The sequence below is a fragment of the Neopelma chrysocephalum genome, unplaced genomic scaffold, assembly GCF_003984885.1.
Source record: "Neopelma chrysocephalum unplaced genomic scaffold, ASM398488v2 Primary Assembly neopelma1_42b, whole genome shotgun sequence".
In the NCBI taxonomy this organism is placed as follows: domain Eukaryota; kingdom Metazoa; phylum Chordata; class Aves; order Passeriformes; family Pipridae; genus Neopelma; species Neopelma chrysocephalum.
This window is the reverse complement of record NW_020897701.1, coordinates 8,140,024-8,164,884: the sequence shown is the minus strand read 5'-3', so window position 1 is coordinate 8,164,884 and position 24,861 is coordinate 8,140,024. Positions and strand designations below refer to the sequence as shown.

Below are 24,861 nucleotides of genomic sequence, written 5' to 3'. Positions count from 1 at the left end.
AGGCAGCAAAAACCTTCTGGCCTGGGAGAAGGAAGAGTGGAAAAGTGGGTAAAAGAATCTGTTTAAAATGCTGCTACTGAAAAAAAAAAAAATTCATACAACTGTGCCTTCCACCCTGAGCTGAAACACACTACAGTTTTCCAAAGCTTTCAGCAGACATTTCTCTAGTCTTTGCATACTCGCAAACTTAACTTGCATATCAAGCACATCACTGAAACATGTGCTTGCAGGGCTAAAATTATTACTCTACCCCAGAATATCCATAAGGCTGAACCATTTCACAGTTATCCAGTGGCTAATTCACTGGAAAATGAAGTTCTTAGAGGAGCCTGGCCTGCAGTGCTAGTCACTCTTGCCAATGCTAGCCATTTCTGCCTTTGTTTTTTTTTGCTTTGGAAAAATATAACAAAGTAGTCAACAGCCAAACAGCTTTATAAAGCTCAAAGCTTTATAACCTTATATTGCTTAAGAACTGATATTCAATCCACTAAGAAAACCCTAGCTACTGGAGCACCATGCCTGCACACAACTTCTGAGTATCTGCTCTACTTCTGAGGTCATCCAGAGACTTTGGCCATGCTCATGCCATCTCGTGCTCTTGTTAACAGTAATTAACCAAGTCTTAATCACATAATGATCCCAGAAAGTGAGTGTTAAGCTTGCATATGTGCTTAGCCCTGATAGGAAGCCCTTGATATACTTTGCATAGGGTCAGACACTGCTAATTAAGTCAGTAGTACAACCAAACTCTCAATGTTCTTCACCACAGTTTAGACACAAGGGAAATGAAACAAGTTGGATGATAACAAATTTTCATGGATAGGACCATGCATGTTGATAATAACTTTGTCCAAATGTGACCAAAGAACATTTTAATTCTTCATCCATACTCACGGAAATGATGACATTCCCTGTCCTTGTATGGCTTAGAAAAGGGAGAATTTTCCCCACACCTCAACAAAGGCCTAAACCTGCTTAGTGGCTATCTCTCCATAACTCAGTATTATTTTCAGAGAGAAAAAAAGTCCAGCTGACCTCTTGAAGCTTTCTAATCATTGAAAGAAGCCATTCTCAAGATTATAAGTAGCAGTTTATCTTGTCAAGTCAAATGCCATAGAATTATAGAATCATTAAGGTTGGAAAAGACCTCCAAGGTCATCAAGTCCAACCTTTGACGAATCACCATTTTGTCAACTAGACCACAGCACTAAGGGCCACGTCCAGTTCTTTCTTGAACATGTCCAAGGATTGTGACTCCACCACCTCCCTGGGTAGCCCTTCCAATGCCTGACCACCCTTTCAGTGAAGAAATTCTTCCTGATGTCCAACCTGTTTCTTATAGAAATGCCTGAGAGTTACTGTACCACTTTATTCACTGAAGAATAAACAAAGTCATCCTATTAACAGACATTCTTGAGGGAGGACTGCATAAGTCAGTCCTTCCTTTACAAGCTGAGCTGCCTGTTTAGGGAAATTCGTTTCTTTTCTCAGTAAGTAACTAGAAAAGGCAAGGAAAATTAAGACACTTTATACTGATGGATAACTTTTTTTGCCAGGTATAATCATTAGGTAAGCAATTAGTCACCTTCCAGAGCAACTAGGCACTTCTTTTAAAAAGAGTACTTGCCCTTACATAATCTCAGATAACGTGACTTGAAGCCAGCTGTCTCCTTGAATCATTGTGCAGTTATATGTCCCTCACACATGACCTGACAATTAGGTGCCTTCTAAATATTTCTTCTTCTCCTGAAACATGCACTTTTCTGAACATGAGCAAGGACACAGACTACATCTGATATATTTTCTGGGGGAAACTGACACATATTTTAAAGGAAATTTTATGGTAATTGTATGAAGCAGACCTCTGAAAAAAGCCCAACTTAAAATCTAAAAGAGGTTCCACTAAATACACAGCTCTGTATTTAAGCACAAGGCATGTTTGCCAAGCTTTTCACAAGGGAAAATCACTATTACTCCCTTTGCACAGTGCTGGGGAGCCCCACGCATACTCCAATATTTGGTGCTGCTGAGAGGAAAAGGAATGATTTTCTCTCTCAGTCATAAGCCCATTTCTGCAGAGATCAATTGTTTGCAACAGTTTGACACTCCCTTTCATAATGAGCCCAAACACATCTATCGAGCACCTTCCAGACGTTATCGATCCAGAGGCGGCAGTATGACCTGCCCACAAAAGGTGGGTGCTGGCAGCCCAGGCTGCAGAGCAAACTGCTTCGTTCTCAGCCTGTTCCCACACTGCAGCAATTACAGCTCCAAGAAAGGACTAGGAAAACTCATTTCTAAACATCAAACCATCTGTTCCCTTCCTGCTAACGTTACCAACAGGGAGGCTGATTCTAGTGGCTCTGTCACCTGGTTACTGCTGGAAGCCACTGATTTACTATTGACATGTTACTAAACAGTTACAGGTCAGCTATGTTCAAGGTGAGATTTCCAAAGACAACTAAAAGAGCTGGATTCCTTCCTTCTGCTGAGTTTGTTGAGAAAACTTAGACTTGGGTGTTGCTAGCATGGGCTGAAGCAGAACTTCTTCCCTTCAAAACATTCAACAACCTCTTAACATTTCAATAGCATCTTCACATTTCTCCTGAACAAAAATTATGTTTTTAATTAAGATTTCACTGAATACGTTGCTCATTTTGCCATTTAACCTCCTCCCCTGCCACTTTTGCTACTCTGGTGTCCTCGTATGTTTTTCTTAACTGCCATAACAAAAAAACCCAACAAACAAAAAAGGAACTCAAATCCCTCAAAATCCCCACACTGTCAGAGGGGATGTAATCACCATCACTGCTCATGAGGTAACACAGGCTGATCCTGTGATGAAGAGAGAATGAAAGCAATGCTTGAGAGGTTCTTAATCACCAGCTCAAGCACCCCTATGGGGATGTCTTCTGCCTGGTGTCCACAGGACTTGCTGTACAAACCAACCTGCCTACCACTGGAAATGGACAAAGGCAGCAGTCAGCACCCAGGTAGAAGCAGGAAATGGGAACTGTTCGTGGCTTGCTTTGGTCTCCCTGTGCATTGCCAAAGAGGAGACAGTGGGACATTCCTCAGCATCCAAGGAAATCCTCTCCTCTGCTGTACAGGAGACAGTCTTCTGACTCATTACAGAGTGAGATAAAAAGCTCCCATAATTAAAGAACAATTATGGTAAAGAAACAGAGAAGAAAGCTTCCTTGAAATAGTCACAAACTAATCCACAGATTTGCTTTAGATGTCTATCTCCATTACTATTACTTCTTTCCAGGAATGTTCTCACAGTTATATTTTACTAACAAAAATCAATAGAAAGCAATAATTTCAAAGATGAATTACAACTTGGCATCTTTGCATTTAAGTCCATACATGTTTCTTCAAGAATGTTACGGGCACTTGTCTGCACTTCAGCTCATTCAGTCCCATTTAACAATGTTATTCAAATCCTGAATTTCTTGGGAAGAATTATTTCCAAACATAAACAAAAGTTTCATCAAACTGAGAGGAAAAAAAAGGACCTGTGAGGGTGAAATCACAATTTCTACTTACCCTGCAGAACAATAGGTAATCAGTTTTCCAGTGCTGGCATCTTTCATTTGAAATTAAGTTCTAATTTTCAAACTAGAAATGCAGTTATGTTCCCCTTTTTACAAGTGACACATTAATTATCTAACTTACAAGAACAGAAATAAGCAAAATACAAGGCTTTGGGGAATAAAATCAAGTCATTTAGCATTTCCCAGTTGTGCCTTAAAGAAAGAGGTGCAAATAAAATGAGCATGGATTTATCTGAAAGCAAGGCTAGCCTGGAGAAAAAAGGCCTAAATAGTGCCACAAAGTTCAAGCAGACATTTATACTGCAAAAACAGAACAAGTTCACCTACAGAAATCTATTCAAAGCAGTAATCACCTGTAGAAGTACGAGCACCCTCTGACTGTGTTGTGAGTAAAGTGTTCCTGAGTCTTCTCATTTCCAAAGTCCTCCAACGGGTCTGACCACAGGATGTCACACATAGGTCCATATGCAGGTGGTTCCTTGAATCGATCTAACTAAGAAAAATAGGAGACAAAGAAATACTAACTTCTTTCAACTATGTATCACAGAAACATTGAAGCAAAATTACTGTTTTTCATTCCATGGGCAGGCAAACAAGAGACCCAAAGCAATCTGTTTTTCAGCTTTAAAGCAATGGATTTTGAATAACAGTAAACATTCCTTGCTAAGACTGACAAAGAGGAGAAGGAACAGATATAATTAAAAATTAAGACAGACAGCAGATTCCCATTCTACACAAATTTTTGTCTGCTTCCCCCCCCCTTTTCTACTGGTTTTTGCAGGCAGTCCAGTGGGCAAAGGAGAATATACTATTTCTGTATTTTGTGATTTTTCAAACCTTATGGCACTTAATTTATTTGAGACATCTCAAGAAAAAAATACAATAGCTACTTCAAAGCAAGTTACCATTTTGACTTCTGTACCTTTTCACAAAAAAGTTGTATTTAAATATCAAGCCAGTATCTCTGCATTACAGCGTCTTGTCATGACATTCTTGCTGGTCTCATAGCCTTAACCCTAATTAAGCAGCTAAAACCTCCTTTCTGGCCTGACTGTATGTATTTAAAACTTCAAATGATATAGAATCACACTGCAAATAAGATGAAGTATAGCAAAATCGGGAAATAATAAAAATCAGTATTCTCCTGCAAGAACTCTTTAATACAAAAACACCACTTGTTATCTCCAAGAACTCTTCCATATAAGAACACCCCTGTTAAGATGGATGTATGAATAAGGCTCGCAGTCAAAAACATTCTCTGCACTGACCAGGAAAGATCAAGTAATGATTCAGCAGCATACCCAACAGACCTTCCCCTGCCTCCAAAAAATTCTAAAGATTAAAAATTGGTTTTATATGTTTAATGCACAGTTAAGAAGTTTTAATAAGAGACCTCTACAATTTTACCTTCGTGTTCTCATCTTGAAATATTCACAGCATACCTACACTTCTACCTTATTTCAGCCCTCTCCAATTAATGCTTATACAATTACAATTCATTTAAATTAAAAATTCATAAATATGCAAACCTAATTTCTGCTGATTGCCAAAGATGAATAAACCTCCTGGGTTGGGTGAAGATGTTAATGAACCTAATCTAGAATCTGAGAGTTAAACACCTTTACTCTGCCATTATGTTGCTGCAAAGCCAGCTAATTTTTAGGCAGGGAGTATTTCTGTTTACTGAGATAGTGAACCTTTACCTCAGAAACAAAACTTTACATTCAGTAATTTTTTAAAGTGCAGTTAATATCTCAAGCAAATTGCTTTTAAAGCAAAGGTTTTTGTTTGGTTGGTTTGGTTTTGGGTTTTTTTTTTTGTTTGTGTTTTTTTTTAAAACCATATTAATTTCTTAGGAGACTACAAACTAATCTCAGAATACAAATTACCTTTTAGCAACTTTAAAGCTCAGAGTATATATCCACGTTTGCAAGTCTCAAACTGCAAACAAGAAACGAGATTTTTTTTCCTACTGGAATCACTAAAAATGAATAGTTTAAATATCTCCTTTTAGAAATATCGACTGAAATCTCTTCTATGAAACACCTGAAAAGAAATTAATCCTTGATAACACGTAACAATACTGGATTATGTGAAGAAACTGTTTGACATTGTTCTCTGAACTTTCACGAAATTTCTGAGAAACTTCTCAGAACACAAGAGTACACACAAGCACAAACTTACTAAGCCTCACTTAGACAATTTGCTAGGCACTCACGTGCAGAACTATTAAAAATGTAGCGGGACCTACTGAGAATGAAGCTCTTGACTATTTTAGGAAAAATACTGATTACACTCATTGCAATCCTACAATACTTCCTCGTTATATCTTTTAAGTGTTTGAGGTTTTTCTACAGTTATTTTTATATCTTCTCCAAGAAAGTGCATAATTCCTAACAGGGCACAAGGAATCATTGGACGGTGTGCTTACATTGTGCTAATGGATAATACTGAAAAGACTTACTTTTCTAATGTCATCTAAGGTGTTGATCTCTGGAGACAAGCCACCATGTACACACAGGAATTGTTGGTTCATCAGAGCAGCCAAGGGAAGGCAGTCGAAGGCATCCATGCAGGCATCATATACACGTTCTGAATATTTGATTTTACCTTTTAAAGATTAAGATGGTATCAGAAAGTGCCATTAACATTTAAGAAGAAAAAAGAATATGCTTAATATCTCAATCTTGCTCTCACTACTCTATCTTGCACTGAGGACTGCACCCAAAGTTTACTTCATGCAAAAAATTGCAGGCAGTAAACAATTGTTATTCACCTCTGGAAAAATTCTTCATGCTCTGAGATGAAATTAATAAAACCTCTGCCAAGTTTATTATAATTTTTCTAAAAATCTGTAAATAAACAACTTAATATACCATTTCAGTCTGCCATGAAATCTGTACAGCAAGCCTTAAAATATCTGCTGAATGGTTATCAGCTATTACATTATCACTCAATATACTCTCTATGAAGTAGTCAGAATTTTAGCCCAGTCCCTTATAATTAATTATCTACAGAAATGCCATTATTAAATGCATGAGGTGGTACATAGAAGCTGAAATGTTAATTTACTCATACTTTGCATACTAAACTCAGTAAACCATGAAGCCTTTGAGCCAATTAACATTTCCTTTATCCCCGACATTAAAAACAAAACAGACTTATGGCAATAGCTTTAGCTTACAGTGCCACAGGAAAAAAATAAAAGCTTCATTGTGCAGGTGAAGGTCTACATCTAATGAGCTTTTATGTGTCATTGCATCCTTTCTTGCAACACAGAAAGGAATTCATATAAAAAGAGCATACTGAAAAGTTTAAGTTAACTTACAGGGTAAATGTGAAAATGCCATACTTAAAGGGAAAAAAAACCAAAATAAATCTTGCATTTTTCTCCTGCTGCAGACGAGGCGCAGTGAGATGCCACCTCCTTCCCTAGTGATCAGAGATCTGTCCCAGAGGTGCCAGAGCTGCGTGCCAGGCCACTGCGTGGGGCAGCAAACCCTCAGCAGCAGCACAGTTTGCCGAGAGCATCCAGGCCCAGATAGCTCCAGAGCAGCCACGGGATGCTTCCCAGGCCAGGCTGACAAGCTGAATTGTCTTGATACCTACTCAAGGAAACCCTCGAGTTTGTACTGATGGTCAGTCACCGCCTGTTTTGTGAGGGTCTGACCCCATTCCACACTACTGAGAGATGACTGCCCTCTCAGGGAACACTAACTGCAATTTAAAATTAACAACAGTTAATATGAAAAGTACATGAAAAATTACTGATGGTGAAGCAGTATCAAATACTCATAAAATAAGAAATTAAGTTGTTGAAAAAGGAGTTAAGAGGAAAAAGATTGAGGTAGACTTACATTCTTGCTTAAATGTGAAATACTCTGTTAAATGTCTACATTCATGATTCCCACGGAGTAAAAACAGTGTTTTTGGGTAAAGGATTTTCAAGGCCCACAAGTACAGCACACACTGTGAATCAGAAACAAGAAAGAAAAATAGAATTCGTAATTAATAACTCAACAACTTATGTTCCACCACAAAAAATAGCAGAAAAAAAAGTATTCTATGTGAAACATTTATTTTCAACCAATTAACTTTATTCTTCATACACTGCATGCAAGCATTTCTCTGCACTTCAACCTGGATTGGATGAAATCCGTATTGGTATATTATGATAGTTTTACTGTTTTGCTGAGTGTCACCTCCCTGGTCAGCTGTGTGCTGCCCTCGGCAGCCCCAGCTCTCAAACAGCAACTGCTCTGCATCTCTAAAATGACGTGTGTGCTCTCCATCTGGAAGGTTAGGCAGAAACCTTCTGTGGAAACAATTCCACCGGAAGATCGGTGTTTCCTGGCTTAAGGAAAAGTTGCCTCAGAACAATTTAACCCATACATCAGGAAATACCTCAGCTTCCAGTATTACACAGTTTTTACATGAATGCCTGTTCATTTTTCACTTAACATTGTTCTGTACTTACAACTGGGGAAAAAAAATCCACAGCGCTCTTGCATTAAATGCAGTTACTACAAAGATCCTATTATAAATTTCTCTTTCCTGAAGATTTCTATTTGATATAACATTTCTTCTAGAAATGTTTTTAAAGATTAAAAAAAAGACTTAGAGAGGCTAAGCTCTGCTCAGACCTCTCTAAACCACCCAATTAAAACAGTTGTTTTGAAAACAAACCCACAGCTCCAAGAAAGCTGATGGAAACAAGACCCACTCATCCCATGAGATGAGCCCATCGCCTGCAAGAACACTGTACAGACCACAATGGTCTCTCAAAAACAGGAGCTAGAAGACTGAACAATTTTTCCTCCAAGCTTTTCCATGAACTGCAGAAATGTTGCACAAGAAATAAAAGGTGTCAAAAGACCCCCACTTTCATTTACAACTACTTCCTAACACTCCCCTCTGTTCTGTTTGGGAAAATAAATAATTTTATTTAACTTAATAATCAATACTGGAAATTCAGAAGGTACTCTAACCACGGTTTCAGCCTAGAACAAAATCAGCATTGTTGTCAGTGCAATGCCTCTATATTAGACAGTGTGAATTCCCTTCTACAATTCAGTGTCTTGAAAAACAGAGTAATTACTTTAATCATCTCAACATGTAGATTTCGGCTCCCTTGTTTGTTACACAGTCCTCAACTTATAAAAACAAAACAAAAGAAAAAAGGATGCAACATTTTTATGTTTGCACTCACACTATCCATAGATAATCACACAGCAGCAGGGATTTTATATTACTACTCTTTGTCTCGAATGTATTATATGTAAACATCTGAATGCTCTGTCTGTTTTTTCTCCATAATTTCTGTTCTACTCAGAGGGTCTATAGCCAGGGGAAACCAGCAAAAACACATGCATCCTCCTCCCAGCTCATGCCAAGTCTTGCACCTCTCAGGCGCTACTGCCACTGCAGGAAGTGAGATGTCAGAATGCCAGGTACATCATGCTAATGTAATCCAGTGTGAAATTATGGTGTTAGGTCACAGAAATCATCTGCTGTGGTCCAAAAACATCCCAAAGTGTGTGTACCCTGTGTAATCTCCAGTAGACTTGGTTTTGAGGGTTTTGCTCCAATGGGGAAGGAAACCTGCACTTCTCCACACCAATAGAGCAATTCTCTGTCTCTGATGGTGATTTGTTAATTCCTCCAAAAATTCCCAGAACCTTCCACTTCTTTGACCTTACTGGGTGATGCAAAAATTTGATGTAAATGCTGTGAGACAGAAAGTTTAAAGTGACACCTCCATTCATGCAAAGAGAGTTCCAGCTTTTAAAGTTGTATCTGAGTTACCTTAGAGCTTCTAATCCTGTCAAAGCACCTTTAGAAAAGCACAATGATTAGTGACTAGATGAAGTGACATATAAAACCAAAAAAGCCAGTTTATGTTGCCCTCACAACTAAGTTTTTCATTTTCATAAAGCCTTGGTAAGATTAAAACAAGCACCAGGTACTTAAAATATCGTCCAGATTTGGGAAGCAGGGAAAATCAGGAAATATGGAATTTTTATCTTTTTGACATTTTTTACTACCTTCTATGGATAGATCTCTACATTTGCTTATCATAGACTTATTTTTTCTTTTATTTCTATGCTTCCTTTGAAGTACTCATGAAAACCAGACTGAGAAGATAACAGAAAATCAATACAGTCCAGGAAGTTCTGTTTCCCTGCCACTATTCAAATAATGTAAGCTCACCATTTACATTTTGTGTTGTTTTCAGTAGTGCCATATCAAAGGCTTATTTTGTTTAAATAATTCCTTTAATTTTCCCCCTTTTCAGTAGTCCAGTGAACTAATGTTGTAATAGTAAACAAGAGCTAATTAGCAGATGGTTGAGTTTTTTTCCATGCAAACTGAACAGCAAATATGAGGGCAACAATTTTCATGGCTTTTCAACTTGCAGTCATCTACATACAAAAAATTTATGCCCAAACAACATATCATGAGCAAACATTCTGGTTTTAATTTTTTTTCTACTAGTGATTTGCCTATCATAATTCTTACTGAAGTCAAAAGATTTATGATAAATTGCCCTTGACAAAAATCTGAGCTTACAGTCCGCAATAATTTGGTAATGCTGCTTCCCAGCAGTAAAATTTTAAAATATTTTTTTTTCCTCTTCAACTTTTTCATTAAGAACATACAATACATCACCTCTCCTGTAACTCAATGCAAAACGTACAGCAAGGACCTTGTGATCTGAAATCTGTAAGGTATTTCTGGCCTGTTTCTTTCCATCCTATCAAAACAACTATATGTTTTAAAAAAAGTTACATCTCTTAATACCACCCTCAAACTGAATCACTGCTTACTTGTTTAGAGTCTTTCAGCTGTGGAAATAGCAGATATGTTAAATTTGTAGCAAAGAGGTAATCTGTCCACCTCCCAGCTCCTATAGTCAAGCTGTTTTCCTGCTGAGGTTCTGGGAGCCTCAGCATCAGGAAAGAAAAGGTCTGTGCAGTTAAGCACTGTGTAAGCCAAAGGTACATATTTTCAAAAAGGACTTGGGATTTAACTCCACTGTTGCATGTTGAATTTGAGCCTTTGCGTAGTTTGACATCTCAGCCCGTCCTGAAAAGGAAAACCAAAAGCTCCAGCGCTCTTCCATGCATCTCAAGTTATGTTTATCACCTTAAACCAAGGAGCCTTGAGAAATCCATCACCATTGCCACTCAAATGCAACCACAGCACCACCTGTAACACAGTGCTCACTTCTGGATGCTCTTGCACTGGTCGTGCTAGGAAGAAAGAGATGCAGCTCACTCTTTTAGTTGTGTGGCTCTGTATGGGAAACAAAAGATGAACTCTCCCTCCGAATGACTGACAGCATTGGGCTTCCCCCAAGAGATGAATTAAGTGTGAATAAGAGTGAGGTAATTCGTACACAAAAGGATAATTTGACCCACACATTGCTAAGGTCTGTACTGATGCTCTGTGACCTGTCTAACAGTACACTGGCACAGCTCCTTCACTCTCTAAACACACACCTCATCTAAACACGAAAATTGCATTACTTTAAATGCACTGAAATAACGATACCATCACACTACTGAATACAGATGCAGATTCCTAAAATGGCGTAACTATCCCAATTGAAACCAAGTACCTTTTTACACACATAACTGCATTCACACTACTGGTGTGACTATTTATTACGGCTATATTTCAAAGACAAATAAAGATATATTGCATCTGTAACCAGAATACTCACACAAGATGCAACTTATCGCCATTTCTGAACTATTATCCCTTGAGCACAGAGAAAGAAAATTCTGAACATTATTGAAAATAAAAAAATGTATTATCTTCATTACAACTAGGGTTTCATTCTTTTTTCCCCACAACTTTCAGGGCATTTCATCATGCTCTTTTATTAACCGGGTTTTTCTGTATTTCTAAAACCAGTGCTCTTGTACATACAGGTTGCATATTTAAAAATTGCATGGTACTTTAGCACCTTCAGTCTTCAATTATTGCATGACTCTCTCCTAGCTAGTCTCCCAGATGATTTTATTAGAAGTGATCATCTGCAAAACACTGCTACTCAGCTTATACTCTTTTCTAATGTTTAGACCACATTACTCCCATTTCAGCCTTTAAAAGGATGTCAAAATATCAAAAAAGAAGAATCTCTTTTAAACCAAAAAGTGACTAGGAAATTCTTTTTCTTAAATGTCCCTCCAATTCTTATGGCTAGTACTTTCTAACCAGGTATCCCAGTGCTGGCTTCTAACACTCTTCTTTAGACCTCGTGCCTTGGCCCCAGTTGTTCTCTGAGAAGATGGGTCCCATGCAGAGATGCAAGCAGTGCAGGGGAAATGGTGCCATCCCATATTCTCTCCCTGTAGCCAAAAAGGGGTTCTTGGTATGTTGGAAACTCACTCTGAGAACAGCTGGCACATGACCAGGCAAGCTGTGAGGATGGCCCTGACACACAGATGTTCCCGTCTGGGAACCTAATATATATAAAAATAATCTGAATTTACTGAATTAGTGGATATTCACAGCTCTGAGGAGCACTGCTATGCAAAAGTATAAGATCTTAGAAGATGGAAATTCTTGCTACAGAGAAACATATTTGCTACTGGTGTATAGAAGAAAAGGGCACCAAAATTTAGGATAATTAAAGTCCTAGAAATTTCTTTGCTCTGAGAGAAGTGAAAAACCTATTGACTTCACCAGTGAACTATTTCTGACCAGCCCAAAGTATGTTAAATCAAGATGTTTACTGGAAAAAATTAACACACTAAAGCAATGGAGGAAACTGAAAGGTGTTTGTTCTTCCAATGAAGTCCTAGAAAGTGCACAGAGACTTGAGAGATAATAAACACACAATTCCACCAGCATTAACTTCATCTGCAGTTTACTAATATGAATTTATTTATATGCAATTCTTTTCTTGGGAGAGACTAGTTAATAATTTCTAACAGTTCACTGGGTTCAGAACCATCTAGAGTACCAGATGCTTTTTCAATTGGTGCAAGGTCCAATGGTCAAATTCCAGACTCACGCCAAACACCTCACTTTGTTCTTGCTGAAAATACCACAAAACTGCTTTCACCTCCTGGAATTTCAGTCTTTGCATTCAGGAAATTAAGATGTATCCATGTTTTGAACCCTAAAACATAACTCTATTTTTGTTCATTTTGAACACTGGTTTAATTCTCCATATCTTAACTTTGCTCTGTCAAAAATTATGACTATGTACCTTATGATAATCAATTGACATTTAAGCCTGTATGTTGTTCTATGGGATTGAGAAAGAACATAATTTTAAGAGTTCATTTACACAATGTTATTAATACATTATAGTTGGTATTTACTCTAATTTTTCTAAGACTGTGATGAAAAACAGTCTGTATGTATACTCCTCCTTACACTGCACAGCATTTATGTCTGCCTTTCAAAAGAGAGCTTTCAGACTCAGGTAGAGATTAGTCATTCTTCCTTACAACCCCTTCCTGCACAACCACTTATGCTCTAACTATTCTTTGGATTTAAAAACAGTCCTCTGTTTTGATCATTTAGGTTTTTACTCTCCATGACCATAAAACTTGTTTGAACGTGAGAACTGAGGGTTTTCTACTCTGGAGTAAAACCCCTGGCAGAGTGCAAGCACAACAGGAAAATGTTATCAGTTATACAACCAAGGAAACAAACACACCATATCAGATTGCAGAAATTTGTTATTTTAAGTGAAGAAATGCCCAGGCTCTCACAGAAGATCAAATGGAAAAGAGAACATAGCTATGGGATAAAGATTCCATCTGTGCTGAGAAACCTCATCTCATTCTACCTACAATTTGACACTTTTTAATTTTACCTATTGTAATTTCTTTGTTAGTCTCTCATCCTGTGACCCCTTGCTTAGAACTAATTTCAAAGACACAAAACAGACCCCCCTCTTCAAGCAATGAACCTAACTCCAGTTAAAATGGAGCACACACCTGAAGGATTGAGCCCTTGGATCAAAAGCTACACAGGGCAAGGACTGACATTTCTGCCAAGTTCCTTATACAAATACTTTTCTTTCCCTCTGTATTATCAAATGCCTTCCACCTACCTTATGCAATTTCTTCCTCTGTTCTTAATGATAATAGCTTGCATTATGTAGTACCTTTCATCCAGAAGAATCACAAATGCTTTGCAGCCCACAGAGAAGGATTATCTCGCCCACCATCAGAACTCAGCTAGGTCTAAGCTCAATGGTGTCACTTTTACGCTAGATATCACACAGCAATCAAGGGGAAATTTTTTTAAAGCTTACATTACTCGTGATTAGTACCTTGGACTAGCTATTTAATTCTTTTGGAAAGACCCCAGAACTGCAATAGTCTCATGTACATAGCAGAAAGGGGAGTCAACAGATTGATGGAAGAAAGATCACTATGGTGTGGTAGAAACATGCACCAAGACCAGGCTGTTTACCACCGTGACTTCTCCAGCACAAAGTACTGGCAAGAGCTGGTGCCTAGGTACTCAGGTCCCCCTCTCCACCAAAAGCATCCTTCCCCTCTAAATACCAAGTTGCATTCTTCACAGTTTTCCTTTCCTTGTCACTACTTATTGTCCTGAGTTCATGCCTGAATGCACAGCTCTACATCCAAATACACTTATGAAACAGAAACCTGCCTTTCCTTTCAAAGGCATTCTTTAATCAAGGTGACAGGTGGGGAAAATCAGTTATGTGACCAAAAAAAAAAAAAGTGATTTGAGAACCTTACATAAAAAAGAAATAATATAAGTGACAGCTGAGATATTTTTTCGGCACTGGCAGAAGCCAGCGCTGCTTCTAGTGAAAAAGCTGTGTTCCAGAATGGAAAACTGAATTCAGAATACAATTTGCTAAGTACATATGCATACGTTGCTAAATGAAGAATTTTTAGGGGCTTACTCCCTATGCATGAGCTTTTTTCTTTGTTTTATATGGCTTGCTATTGTCTTTAATTGGTAATAGCCCTGGAACAAATTTTGGTAGACTGTCAGACAAGTATTTGAAAGCCGAATCAAATCCACTTGTTCTATTTGTTATATTAAAGACATATATACATAGAAATGAAGATAAAACTTTCCTCTTCCAGATACAACTTGACTCAGTCAAAGTCTACAGGAGATATGAATGAGGTTATCACAACTGAAAAATGGCAGTTCAAGACTGAGCTGCGTGAGGGTTTCAGTCTGTGAAGCTCCCCCTCCACTCATTCCCAGCCTTCCCCAAGTGATCCAGTATGGTAATCCACAACAACGATTTAGCTCACAGTTCACTGTGGATCAGTTCTTAAGAAAATCATGAACTCAAGCTCAAAAAAATCATGATCAAAGTGCAGTATGAGTCTAAATCCTGACTATATTGATTTTTGGCAGGTGAGTGAAAAAACCTTGCAATTCTAAAGTTTTTAGAGCATTTGTACTTTGAATAGCATATTTCTATTTGCAAAATGTGCCAAAAGATTCTGTTAACATTTGAAATTACATTTTAAAATTAACTAATAAATCAAAAGTAGTTTTACTGTATTTTATTTTTAAGAAACTTCAAACTATTTATATAACACTGGCAAGGATAACGCACTGATACATTTTACACATTATAAACAACTCAGCTGCTTGGCATTATATATTTTTATATCAATATGGCAACAGTGTACTAGGACATAGTATGTAGAATGAAACAGCAGTATATGTGTTCTCACATGATGCCATCTTATCTATCAGATACACAGACATGTATCATACGATCTATATTGCCTTCAACAGATAATGGGCATTCTCCCTTGACACAGAGGGAGTTCAAGTCTGAACTTTCCAGTGAAAGCTGTCAAGCTGTAGCTCAAAAGCTGCTGCAAGGGTTTCTGACTGACTGCTCAAAGACTAGATCAAATATGACCTAGACAAACAAATCCAGATCAGGTTTTATTCTATAGTTGTGCATCTCATCTGTCAAGTCTGAAAAATCAAGCAGTAACACTGAACAGAAGAAAAAATCTAGTTTGTTTTATGAGCACTGGAACAAAGAATTTGTACTTGGTATTTGAGTCGCTTCTAGTCAAAGGTGGACAGGTTGGACAGGACACTGTTTCTTTCACAAGCCAACTAAAGATGATGTCATTTGACCTCTGCATTCTACAACCTGACACTGGAGTCTGCACCAGGTCTCGGCACCACCAACTGGGCACTCATGCATCACTTCTTCTCTGTGGATTCAAGTGCTGCATCAAAAGTCAGAGATCATGCACTCCTTCATGCCATATCTAAAAGAACTTAATCATTCTCTTCAGCACAGCATGTTATGTGCTGCCCTTTTGTCCATTTACTTCCCATCCAGTCCTTCAATTTTCATAAAATTTCACATCAAGGAAACTCAGATCAAATAAACCCACCAGTCAAACTAAACTATGGGTTGTTCATTTGTTTTTCTGTTATGTCTCTTTTCTAATACCTCATGTCTATTCATCCTATTTAGCTTGTGCAAGCTGCAGAGTGACTTGTCTTCTCTGCTATATTTGGATGGCCACTAGTTAGCACCAAGGTCCATTCTATGTCAGCTTTCAGCACAGATATAGCGGGATTTGGCTGGATTCCAAGCAACCTTTATAAAAACACCACCAGCAAAACTAACTTGGTATTTACAAAGAGCTTCAGTATTCCTGAACTAGTTACGATGCTACATATACATAGTAGGCTGCAAGCAGTTTCGCAGCCAAAACCAGAAATTAGAAACTTACTTCAATGCTGAAGTACCCTCTGTCCACGTAGTCCCCAAGGAAGAGGTACCGCGTGTTGGCAGGAGAACCTCCCACTTCAAACAGTTTCATCAAGTCAAAGAACTGACCATGGATGTCTCCACAAACTAGAAGAGAAGAGGAGCAATATTTAGATCCACCATGCAAAGATCATCTTAGGCACACACATTCCAAAGTCACTGTGTTATAAGAAATGTGTTACAGCAATTTTGTGCATCATTCACTAGTTAAACAACTGGTGAGCACCAGTAGAAGTGCTCAGCAGAAGCTGCTTTTCTATGATGTACATCCATATATGTGCATGCAAAAGGCTACCAAATAATTAAAGGAGAGCCATCAGGTAAATCTAGCCTATAATTATTTTCATAGGTATCTGTCTCTTCCTCCTGCTGCCCACCAGAGCACACAATACTGGCAATAGAAGTAAGACAAACCAAAGAGAGAACATGGTCAAGCAAGGTTACTCTTTCTTTTAACATTACTCTTCTATTTTTCCTAGTCTTAAACCTAGAGGAACCCCAACAGGCTTTCCATAAAATGCAAAGCATGCCTGTCCTGTGCATGCCACTGGTTAAACCAACACACTTCTGACTTCTGGTTTCTGTACAGAAAAACAGTCTGCTTGCTTTCCCAAAGCATGTCTTACACAAGAGGACATTGGTGTTTCATGTTTTAACCTCTACCCCTTTATTTAACCTCGTATAATTGTGATTTGTTCTACTTCACTGCAGTAAAGTCAATCTAACAGGCAGCTTCCCTAGAAAGAGCAGCCCCAATAAATGTGACAGACCAAACACAAATGACACACAGCCCGGGCTAAGCGGGGATGCCTCTGTCTGTGCCTTAAGGGCAAGACCTTGGCTTGGTTATCTTGTGAAATTGCAAACTCCCTGGTGGGTGATTTTGAGCATCTGCAGGAGGGTAGAAAAGGCTTTTGGAGGACCCCATGGAAGCCTAACCAAAAGTGCTGTGTCAAAATCTGCTTTGTTTTGCCTTGCCTTGTTTCTCCTACCCAAGAGAGTAGGAGAACTTCCCACACACATACCCTGTTTAGGGCCAAGCCTGGGACTTTTATGGCAATGGTTCCTGACAAAGATGATGTTAACAGTTCTGACTTACTGAGGTCAGTTTAGACTGGTTTTCCCTTTAGTGACTCAAAAAAAAAATCTTATTTTCAAACTCTGAGGGTGATTATGAAGTAACTGAAGAAAACCAAGGACCCAAGATAGGCCTGGAAACAGCAGCCCAGCCTCAGTAGAATTCAGATGCTCTCTCTGATGTAACGATCTCGTTCCATCACAGATAAGCAAACCTCACATTTTTCACTCGCCATGGAAGAAGCATGAAGTCACACCTCCATACAGATACAAAAGACTATGTACAACAGCTGTAACACCAAAACCAACAAACTCACAGTGCAAAAAGTGTTCACACGTTATAGTCTTTCATCTCAGTCCAGTGTCGCATTATACTTTTTAACTCGTATCCCTTTTCTCTAAATGTATACATTAATAATAGGACCTATATAGTGTCATTCCATCAAAAAAAAATAAATACAAAACCAACCCCCATCCAAACCAAAACCAAGCAACCACCCACCCCCTGAATACAGAAAAACCCCACCGATGTCCCAATCACTGCTTTCATGAATTTATGTGAAATTGGTGATAGTATTCACGATTGCATGCTAGCTGATCATTCTGCTGTAATAGTAACATGATATTTTCCCCATAAAATAGCATATTTTATCTTATCATCACTGTGCTACATTGTATGATCTTTTTTTTTGACTCCCAACTGTGAGTTTCAGATGACAATTTTCATGCTGAAAGCCATCAACAGTTACAATTTCTACCTAAAAATAATATCTGCCGTTAATTATGCAAAATAAATACTATTTAAATCCTCAAGTGGTATAACACCACCACTGTTTCTCTAAAAAACAAAAACCTGTATCCCAAAAGGAATTTTTCAATAACATTTTTATTTGAACACATTAATCTACCAAACTTCTTGACTGTACTCCTCTGCATGGACACTGTGGGAAGATTAAAAACACGTGTCGCATATTGATGGCCAGGCAATCTGCTCTCCTAACTTCCAGCAGAAAAGCTTTTAGTTATGTAACTGTACAGCTCTACCAATTATCGCCCGCCCCCATTTGCTCCAACTGCAAAAGCCTGAAGTTGAACAAGACTGAAAGATTTTCAAATGGATTTAACTTTTGTACTTTCACTTAAAGCACAAAGAAACTACACTTTTCTTTTTTTGTATGCAGATGTGTGAACAGGTAAATACATTGAGGCCTTTACGGAGAAAGCTTTCTCCAAGTAGCTGTGTGTCCATGGATTTGTCACAAGTCAGAAAAGCAGTGAGCAAATCAGTGAAGAAGACAGAAATAAAAAGTGCAGGGTTCTGCAATCCCATAACTTGCAAAATTCTGAATTGGTCTTGAGAATTGATACTAGATTGATATTCCAGGCACTTTGCACAGAGCAGTCTACTTCTTTTAAACTTGGTAGTAGATGCAGAAATGTATCCAGAAACAAACAAACAAACAAATAAACAAAAAACCCCAATACCACGAAAAAAAACGCAATCTAAGATGGAAAGCTGAAAAGCCCAGCCCTCAAAGCCAACCTTGCCAATTGAAGTCATTCCAAAAGAGAAGCTTATAATCAGCAGGTAAAAGCAGTGGGAGGAAGATACTCAAAATTAAGAGTTAGCATTGAGATTTAATTTATTATGGTAAGATCTCAGAACTCCTACTGAAAAACTACACTGTTACATACAATTAATCCAATCAGTATTTTGCCTGGAATAGCATGGAATATCTTAAGGATTTCACATTTTCCAGGTCTGCACATATAGACTTGAAACATCCTTGCAGTGTAAAACTCACATTCTGATGAACAGTCTTATTTACAAGTAAATTAAAGGGCAATTTTGCCTGCATACAGTACTGTGCTCCATTTGTAGTTTGAAAGCAACTGTTTCTAATGCTATAGTTCTGTCACCTTTCTTTTCCAACTCTAAATTCTTATGAACCTCAAATCTGGAAGATTTCCCTGGAAGGTGAATCAGATGCTTTATCTTTCACTAGGTGGGGACAGAAGAGAGCCAGCATTATATTTCCATTCATTCAGAAACATCCACCAGCCAATAATTCTGTCATAGTCTTCCCATCTTGTGTTCACTAACAAAGAACCCTGTAGCACTGTCCCAAGAGCCCATAGGAGAGGCTCCATATCCACTCCATGCCGCTTCTACAAAACTAAGTCCACTACCTTCCTCCTTCCTGCTACAGAAAGAAAAACTTAAGAGCACACTAGTTATTATATAATCAGGTTTACTCTTTTACAAGCATTACCACTGGATGTGGTCAATTTTGCCAGGCAAGTCCTATTTCTTTATACTTGCGCAGGCCCTTTTTTAGTACTGGAGCACTTGCTGTCGAACAACACATGCAAAGAGATATGAATGTTTTTCCATCAAATAATAACAAAATAACGTCCAGCACAGTGAAGCAGGAAATGCAATTCTTAATGAAGATCTCCAGGATCAACATATTATGGATTTAAACTATGGACAAAGGGAGTATAAAACATGGTTTGTGCGTGTGTGGGATGAACATTAAAAGCAGTTGTGTTTGTACAAAAAAACACACAAGAGGAGGAATTCACATGTTTTCCAGCATCACTGATTTCCCCAAAAGTGACATCAAATCATGGCCTTTTTACATTCATCCATTTACGATAACAAAGTAATCTGACAGCAATTTTTTCTCCCCTAAAAAGACTGCTCCGCTTAATTTACCCGGAGCTTTTCAACTTCCTTTATTTTCTCAAATTGCCGCTGGTCAACAACAAAACAGCATTTCCACTTGCTTACTATTTTCAGGGATCAGTTCGGGCACCAAACTTGTTGCTCAAGAATTTGTCTATCTGAGCCTGCCAATAGCATACCTAACCTCTCAATGCAGCAAGCCCTAGAACTGCACAACACAGTTGTAAACAGATGTTTTAAGCTATTTGAAGCTAATGTCCTGATCTTCGACAAATTAACTGTTGGCAAAATCAGAAAGCTTAAGAAACACTGGTTATTTGTGGACTCCTTGGAAATTCATCTCAGTTGAGGAAGTTTTCAGGGAAGACGCAGGCCACACGACAAGATTCAACTTCACAGGACTGCCCCTGTAATGACTGAGAAATCACGCTTCTAAGCAGCTTTTCCTACTTGTTATGATGACTACTTTGATCCACTAAACCATCTTAACCTATAGCACCAGAATATAAGTGTCTATAAAATACTGTTTTATTTTAAAAATAGAAATTAGACATGGGAGAGAGACAGGAGAAATATTTTTGTCATCCTAGTACAAATTAAATTATGTTTCTGATGGCTTCACTGTGAGGATCTCCTTTGATTTATGTCAAAGGAACAAGCAATATTGAAACAGGAACCACTGATTTCAAGTGGTACTAGTAGTGAAGGAAATCCAAAGCTTAGCAGTGGGTTTGCCAGTTATTTATAGATGACAAAGTGGTATAACAGCAATTTAGAGTGGAGTGTTTATTGGCATACATAAAAAGTCTGTGAATGTTCTTCACCTACCTTCCTTTAGATAACTAAATGCCCTTCACTACACAGAGACTCAGTCCAGAGATTATTCTGTGTGGTTTCCCACTTCAATTGGATATTAAGAACAAAATTTATATTCATAGTACATTAAACACTGTCAATTCACAAATTTTCTATGTGTAACAGTTTGGATATGCTGCACTTATTTTCCCATTTATCATATACTTAATTGGTGCAACATTACAGTCTGATAGCAAAATACCATTAATGTTTCAAGTGAATTTCCATTCCATGTATCACAAGATTATACTATCATCTTCAAATGCCATCAGGTATTAGGAGCAGATATGCAACACTCTTTTCATCAGCTTCTGAAACAACATCTGCAAACTCACACACAAGTTTGACAATTAAAAACAATGAAGAAAAGACACTTTTTAAACCACTGTGTAGGGAATAATATCTATCACTTGACAACTTGTTCTTTACAATCACTGAGCTAGGGATGTTTTTGCACTGAGAACCAGGAGACTGTGCTTGAGCAAAGTAGCACACGATACTGAAAAACCTAAGGGAGAAAAACACCCTATTGAGTTACACTGCAGAACACAGACTGTAAATCCCACAGAAGGTTGTTTTGTACAATGTTTTGGAAGTGTTTAGCTGCTTACCATTCCATTAGTGAGTACACACTTCCAAGAGCTTACTGCTTTTCAAGGACACCTGGTACTTACAAATCCTTACTGACTAAGGAATGAGTGCACCATGGAAACCTGGACGTGTCTAAGCTGACTTGTGGATAGTCCTTTGCACAGATCTACAAAATAAGATGGTAAGATGCTTCAAGAAAAACTACTGTATTGTTCCTGAAGGGCTAAACTGTTAACCAGGAGGCTCTTGTTTTTAAGCAAAAATTTAAGCACAAAATCACATATAAGGGTGACATGTCTTTGATTATGCAATCTTTCAGCTTGAATTAGCTTTGTTCTCAAGTGTGTTTCTGAGAAACATTATATATTGTCACAGCAATATGAAATGTTCCGAATACCACAGTTTTATTCCACACTGCTTTTTTTTTGGTTTTTTATTGCTAAAGAAAGAGCAATTTTCTTCCTTATTTTTTGGAGAACAAGAAGGAAGGAGAAGTACAAAATAAAAGAAGAAACTTCAAAAGTTTTTGTTTGTAGCTGCTCACTGAAGTGCTACTCAAGACACAAACTCTGTGGTTAAGTTACATACATTGTTTCATCATCATACAGTTCCGTTCCTGTTTATAAGTGAGATGTTAAAGGAACTTGCAGACTTAATTACTTACTCAAATTAAAGTCAGAATCATTTAGACAGCTCACTAGGTAACTTGTCCTAACAAAACTACAAGACTCAACATCATGGGCTTTCCTATGAATGTTTGTTATACTAGGTGTATTGAACAACACAGCTCTATTTCCAAAAGAAGCATGATCTCATTCATATTCATATCTGGTTACCTAACATGATTATAACAGGCTTTCATCTATCCTCTCCCTTCAATCACTGCATGTGAATTGATGAGTTTATACTACCAGAGCAAACTGGCGTTAACAAAAACCCGTAATTACGTATTTTCATAAAGAGGCCTGTTTCACCAAAGGTGAAACCATTAACCATACAGGTACAGCAAAGGAAACAGCAAATGAACCATCAAGGCCACATTTGCCTATGTTGTCTGGTTGTCAACTTTCCTTCTTTGTACAGAGGAAAAAAAAAAATCTTGGAAAAAGCTTTTTCTGGGTAACACACAAGGACACTATACTGTGTTCTGCTCTGTCAACACTTGCAACTCTAGTGTCTGTAAAGATCACCCACGCTCACTCCTTCTAATAGGAGTTAGTTTTCTCCCACCATTCCCTGAAGGCTAGAACAAATTAATGACACTTGATTTGAAGAGACAGAGTGAAAAAGAGAAGAAAAACATCACATCAGAAAAGACCTTCAGGACAATAGTCATTAATATTCTGTGGTGAAGCAAAAAAACCCCCTAACCCATGCAGCAGCAAGCCCTTCAAGATGTTAAGCCTAGAAAAATATCTTCACCACAAAGTTTTTAAAAATAGCTCCACAATATTACTTCTTGTGTCACAATATTATTTGCAGTGTCTTTAAACAAAATAAAAACCAGGTACATAAGCCTAGTCAGCAGAGGAGTGCCTTCATATATAAGAAACATCAGAAGCAACAGTCTCAGGAAACAGGCTCTAACAAGTACTGTAAAACCTACACTGGCAAAGAAAAATCCCTTCCCTCCATGCCCCTACCCCAGCTGAATTTTTCAGGAGAGTGTCCTGGGTGTCCCAGCAGCGAGGTGCTAAATGAAAATTTTTAATTCCAGGTCAAAGCCACATAAGAGAGTTGTAGTGGAAAGGGGATGGTAATCTAGTGAATATTTTACAGATCTTTTTTCCAAGATCAGTAGGGATAGGTGCTTTCATCACATATACCAGAAGATGCTGAATTAGGTCACAGAGGGAGGAAAAAAACATGATAGGACTAAAATATCATTCATTCCCATACACATCAAAGAAACAACTATCTCTTCCCCTGCGACCCTCCAAGGTCAGCACTGCCCCTGAGCATCCTCCAAAGCAAATATAAAAGCAAGCATACTGTCATTATCTCCTGTTAATGCACCCTTAGCATCAGGGAGCAACGCGTATTCCACAAATAACCCCATCAGGATTACTTGTAAGGAAAGTGCTTCACTGGTGTTTGGATCAGGATTTCCAGCTCATATCCTGAGATCAAGGTTATTTATAGCAATAGGAAAATTCTCTTATCCTCAGTTTTACAGATGTAAAAAACAAAAGGCCCAAGGAATTTTAATAGTTTATAAAGTCACAAGTTCAGTCAGCAGGAAGGCAGGGCTAGCCTGAGAGAGAACAATACATCCTCATATTGCTCCATACAATTCAACACACCAGAAGAAGACAACCCCCTTTCAGTGAGGACGGAAGGTCCTGCACAAGAAGCGTTCAGGCACAGACTGTTTTTAAACACGATGTTCCAAATGAAATTTAGAGAAGGTGAAACAAGGCAAAATGAGAAAAGGGTTTTTGAAGAGGAAAAGTTCAAATAAAGCAATATGGTTTTTTTGTTAATGATTTATTTCAACACTTAGGGGATCAGGTTTCTTTACAATTAGTTTTTCTCTCAGCAGTGCAAATCCCAACCCCAGTAAAGTTAAAACAAAAGCACTGGTATTATATGGACACAGTGATAGTTCTATAAAACCCAAAGAAACCTTTGATGGATAGTATCCTCATTTGCTCTTCCATATGCTGAATTTTAGTATTACCCTCACAGGCTGTAATCCAATTACCTTCCAAGCACCCAACAATTTACAAGATTTTAATGGCAGCAGTATTAGCATGTCAAGCTTCAGTATATGAATGCCTAGCATCTAAAAACTCAACCACAAAAAACGTTCATGTTGGCTTGTAACACAGGTTTTCAATTTTCACCAGTGGGTAACGATAACATTTGCTGTCACAGTTTCCTCATTCTGTGCCATCACTGCCCTGTTTTATGCTTCATCCCACCCCCACTAGTGATTTTATTAAGAATCAGAAGCAATATTCCATGACAAAGAGCATCCTCCTTCCTTCAGTACAACAATTAGTCTTATCAGTGGAAAACAAATATTTGCTCACCACAAACAAATGTATTTGTTCATTACCTTTGGATCTATAGCACACTGTCTCTATTTCCCAGAAACAGAAGTTAATGGAAAATAAAAATAGTATTTCTCAAATTCCTGTGTTCTTAATAAGCAACCAGCAGTATCAACATGGATACTTTTATGCACCCTGAGTTGGAAGAGACAGCACAATTAGCTTCAAAGAAATTCAGTCAAATTCAGCATTTGCGCCTAAAATTGGAGCCACAAGTGAAAAGAGCTAGCACTGAAGACCTACTGAGTTTTAACCTCAGCT

At 38.0% G+C, this 24,861-nt stretch overlaps 1 protein-coding gene across 3 annotated transcripts in view; it reads right to left on the bottom strand.

Annotated features, from left to right (window-relative positions):
- The window catches only part of PPP3CA (protein phosphatase 3 catalytic subunit alpha), a 184,629-nt gene that overhangs the window by 37,639 nt on the left and 122,129 nt on the right, over positions 1 to 24,861 (bottom strand). For all 3 annotated transcript variants that reach the window (XM_027677139.1, XM_027677140.1, XM_027677141.1), the window contains exons 3-6: positions 16,295 to 16,419; positions 7,415 to 7,526; positions 6,022 to 6,167; positions 3,911 to 4,050 (exon numbers count right to left, since the gene is read on the bottom strand). In XM_027677139.1, coding sequence (XP_027532940.1) covers positions 3,911 to 4,050; positions 6,022 to 6,167; positions 7,415 to 7,526; positions 16,295 to 16,419 — 523 coding nt within the window. The remainder of the gene's footprint in view (positions 1 to 3,910; positions 4,051 to 6,021; positions 6,168 to 7,414; positions 7,527 to 16,294; positions 16,420 to 24,861) is intronic.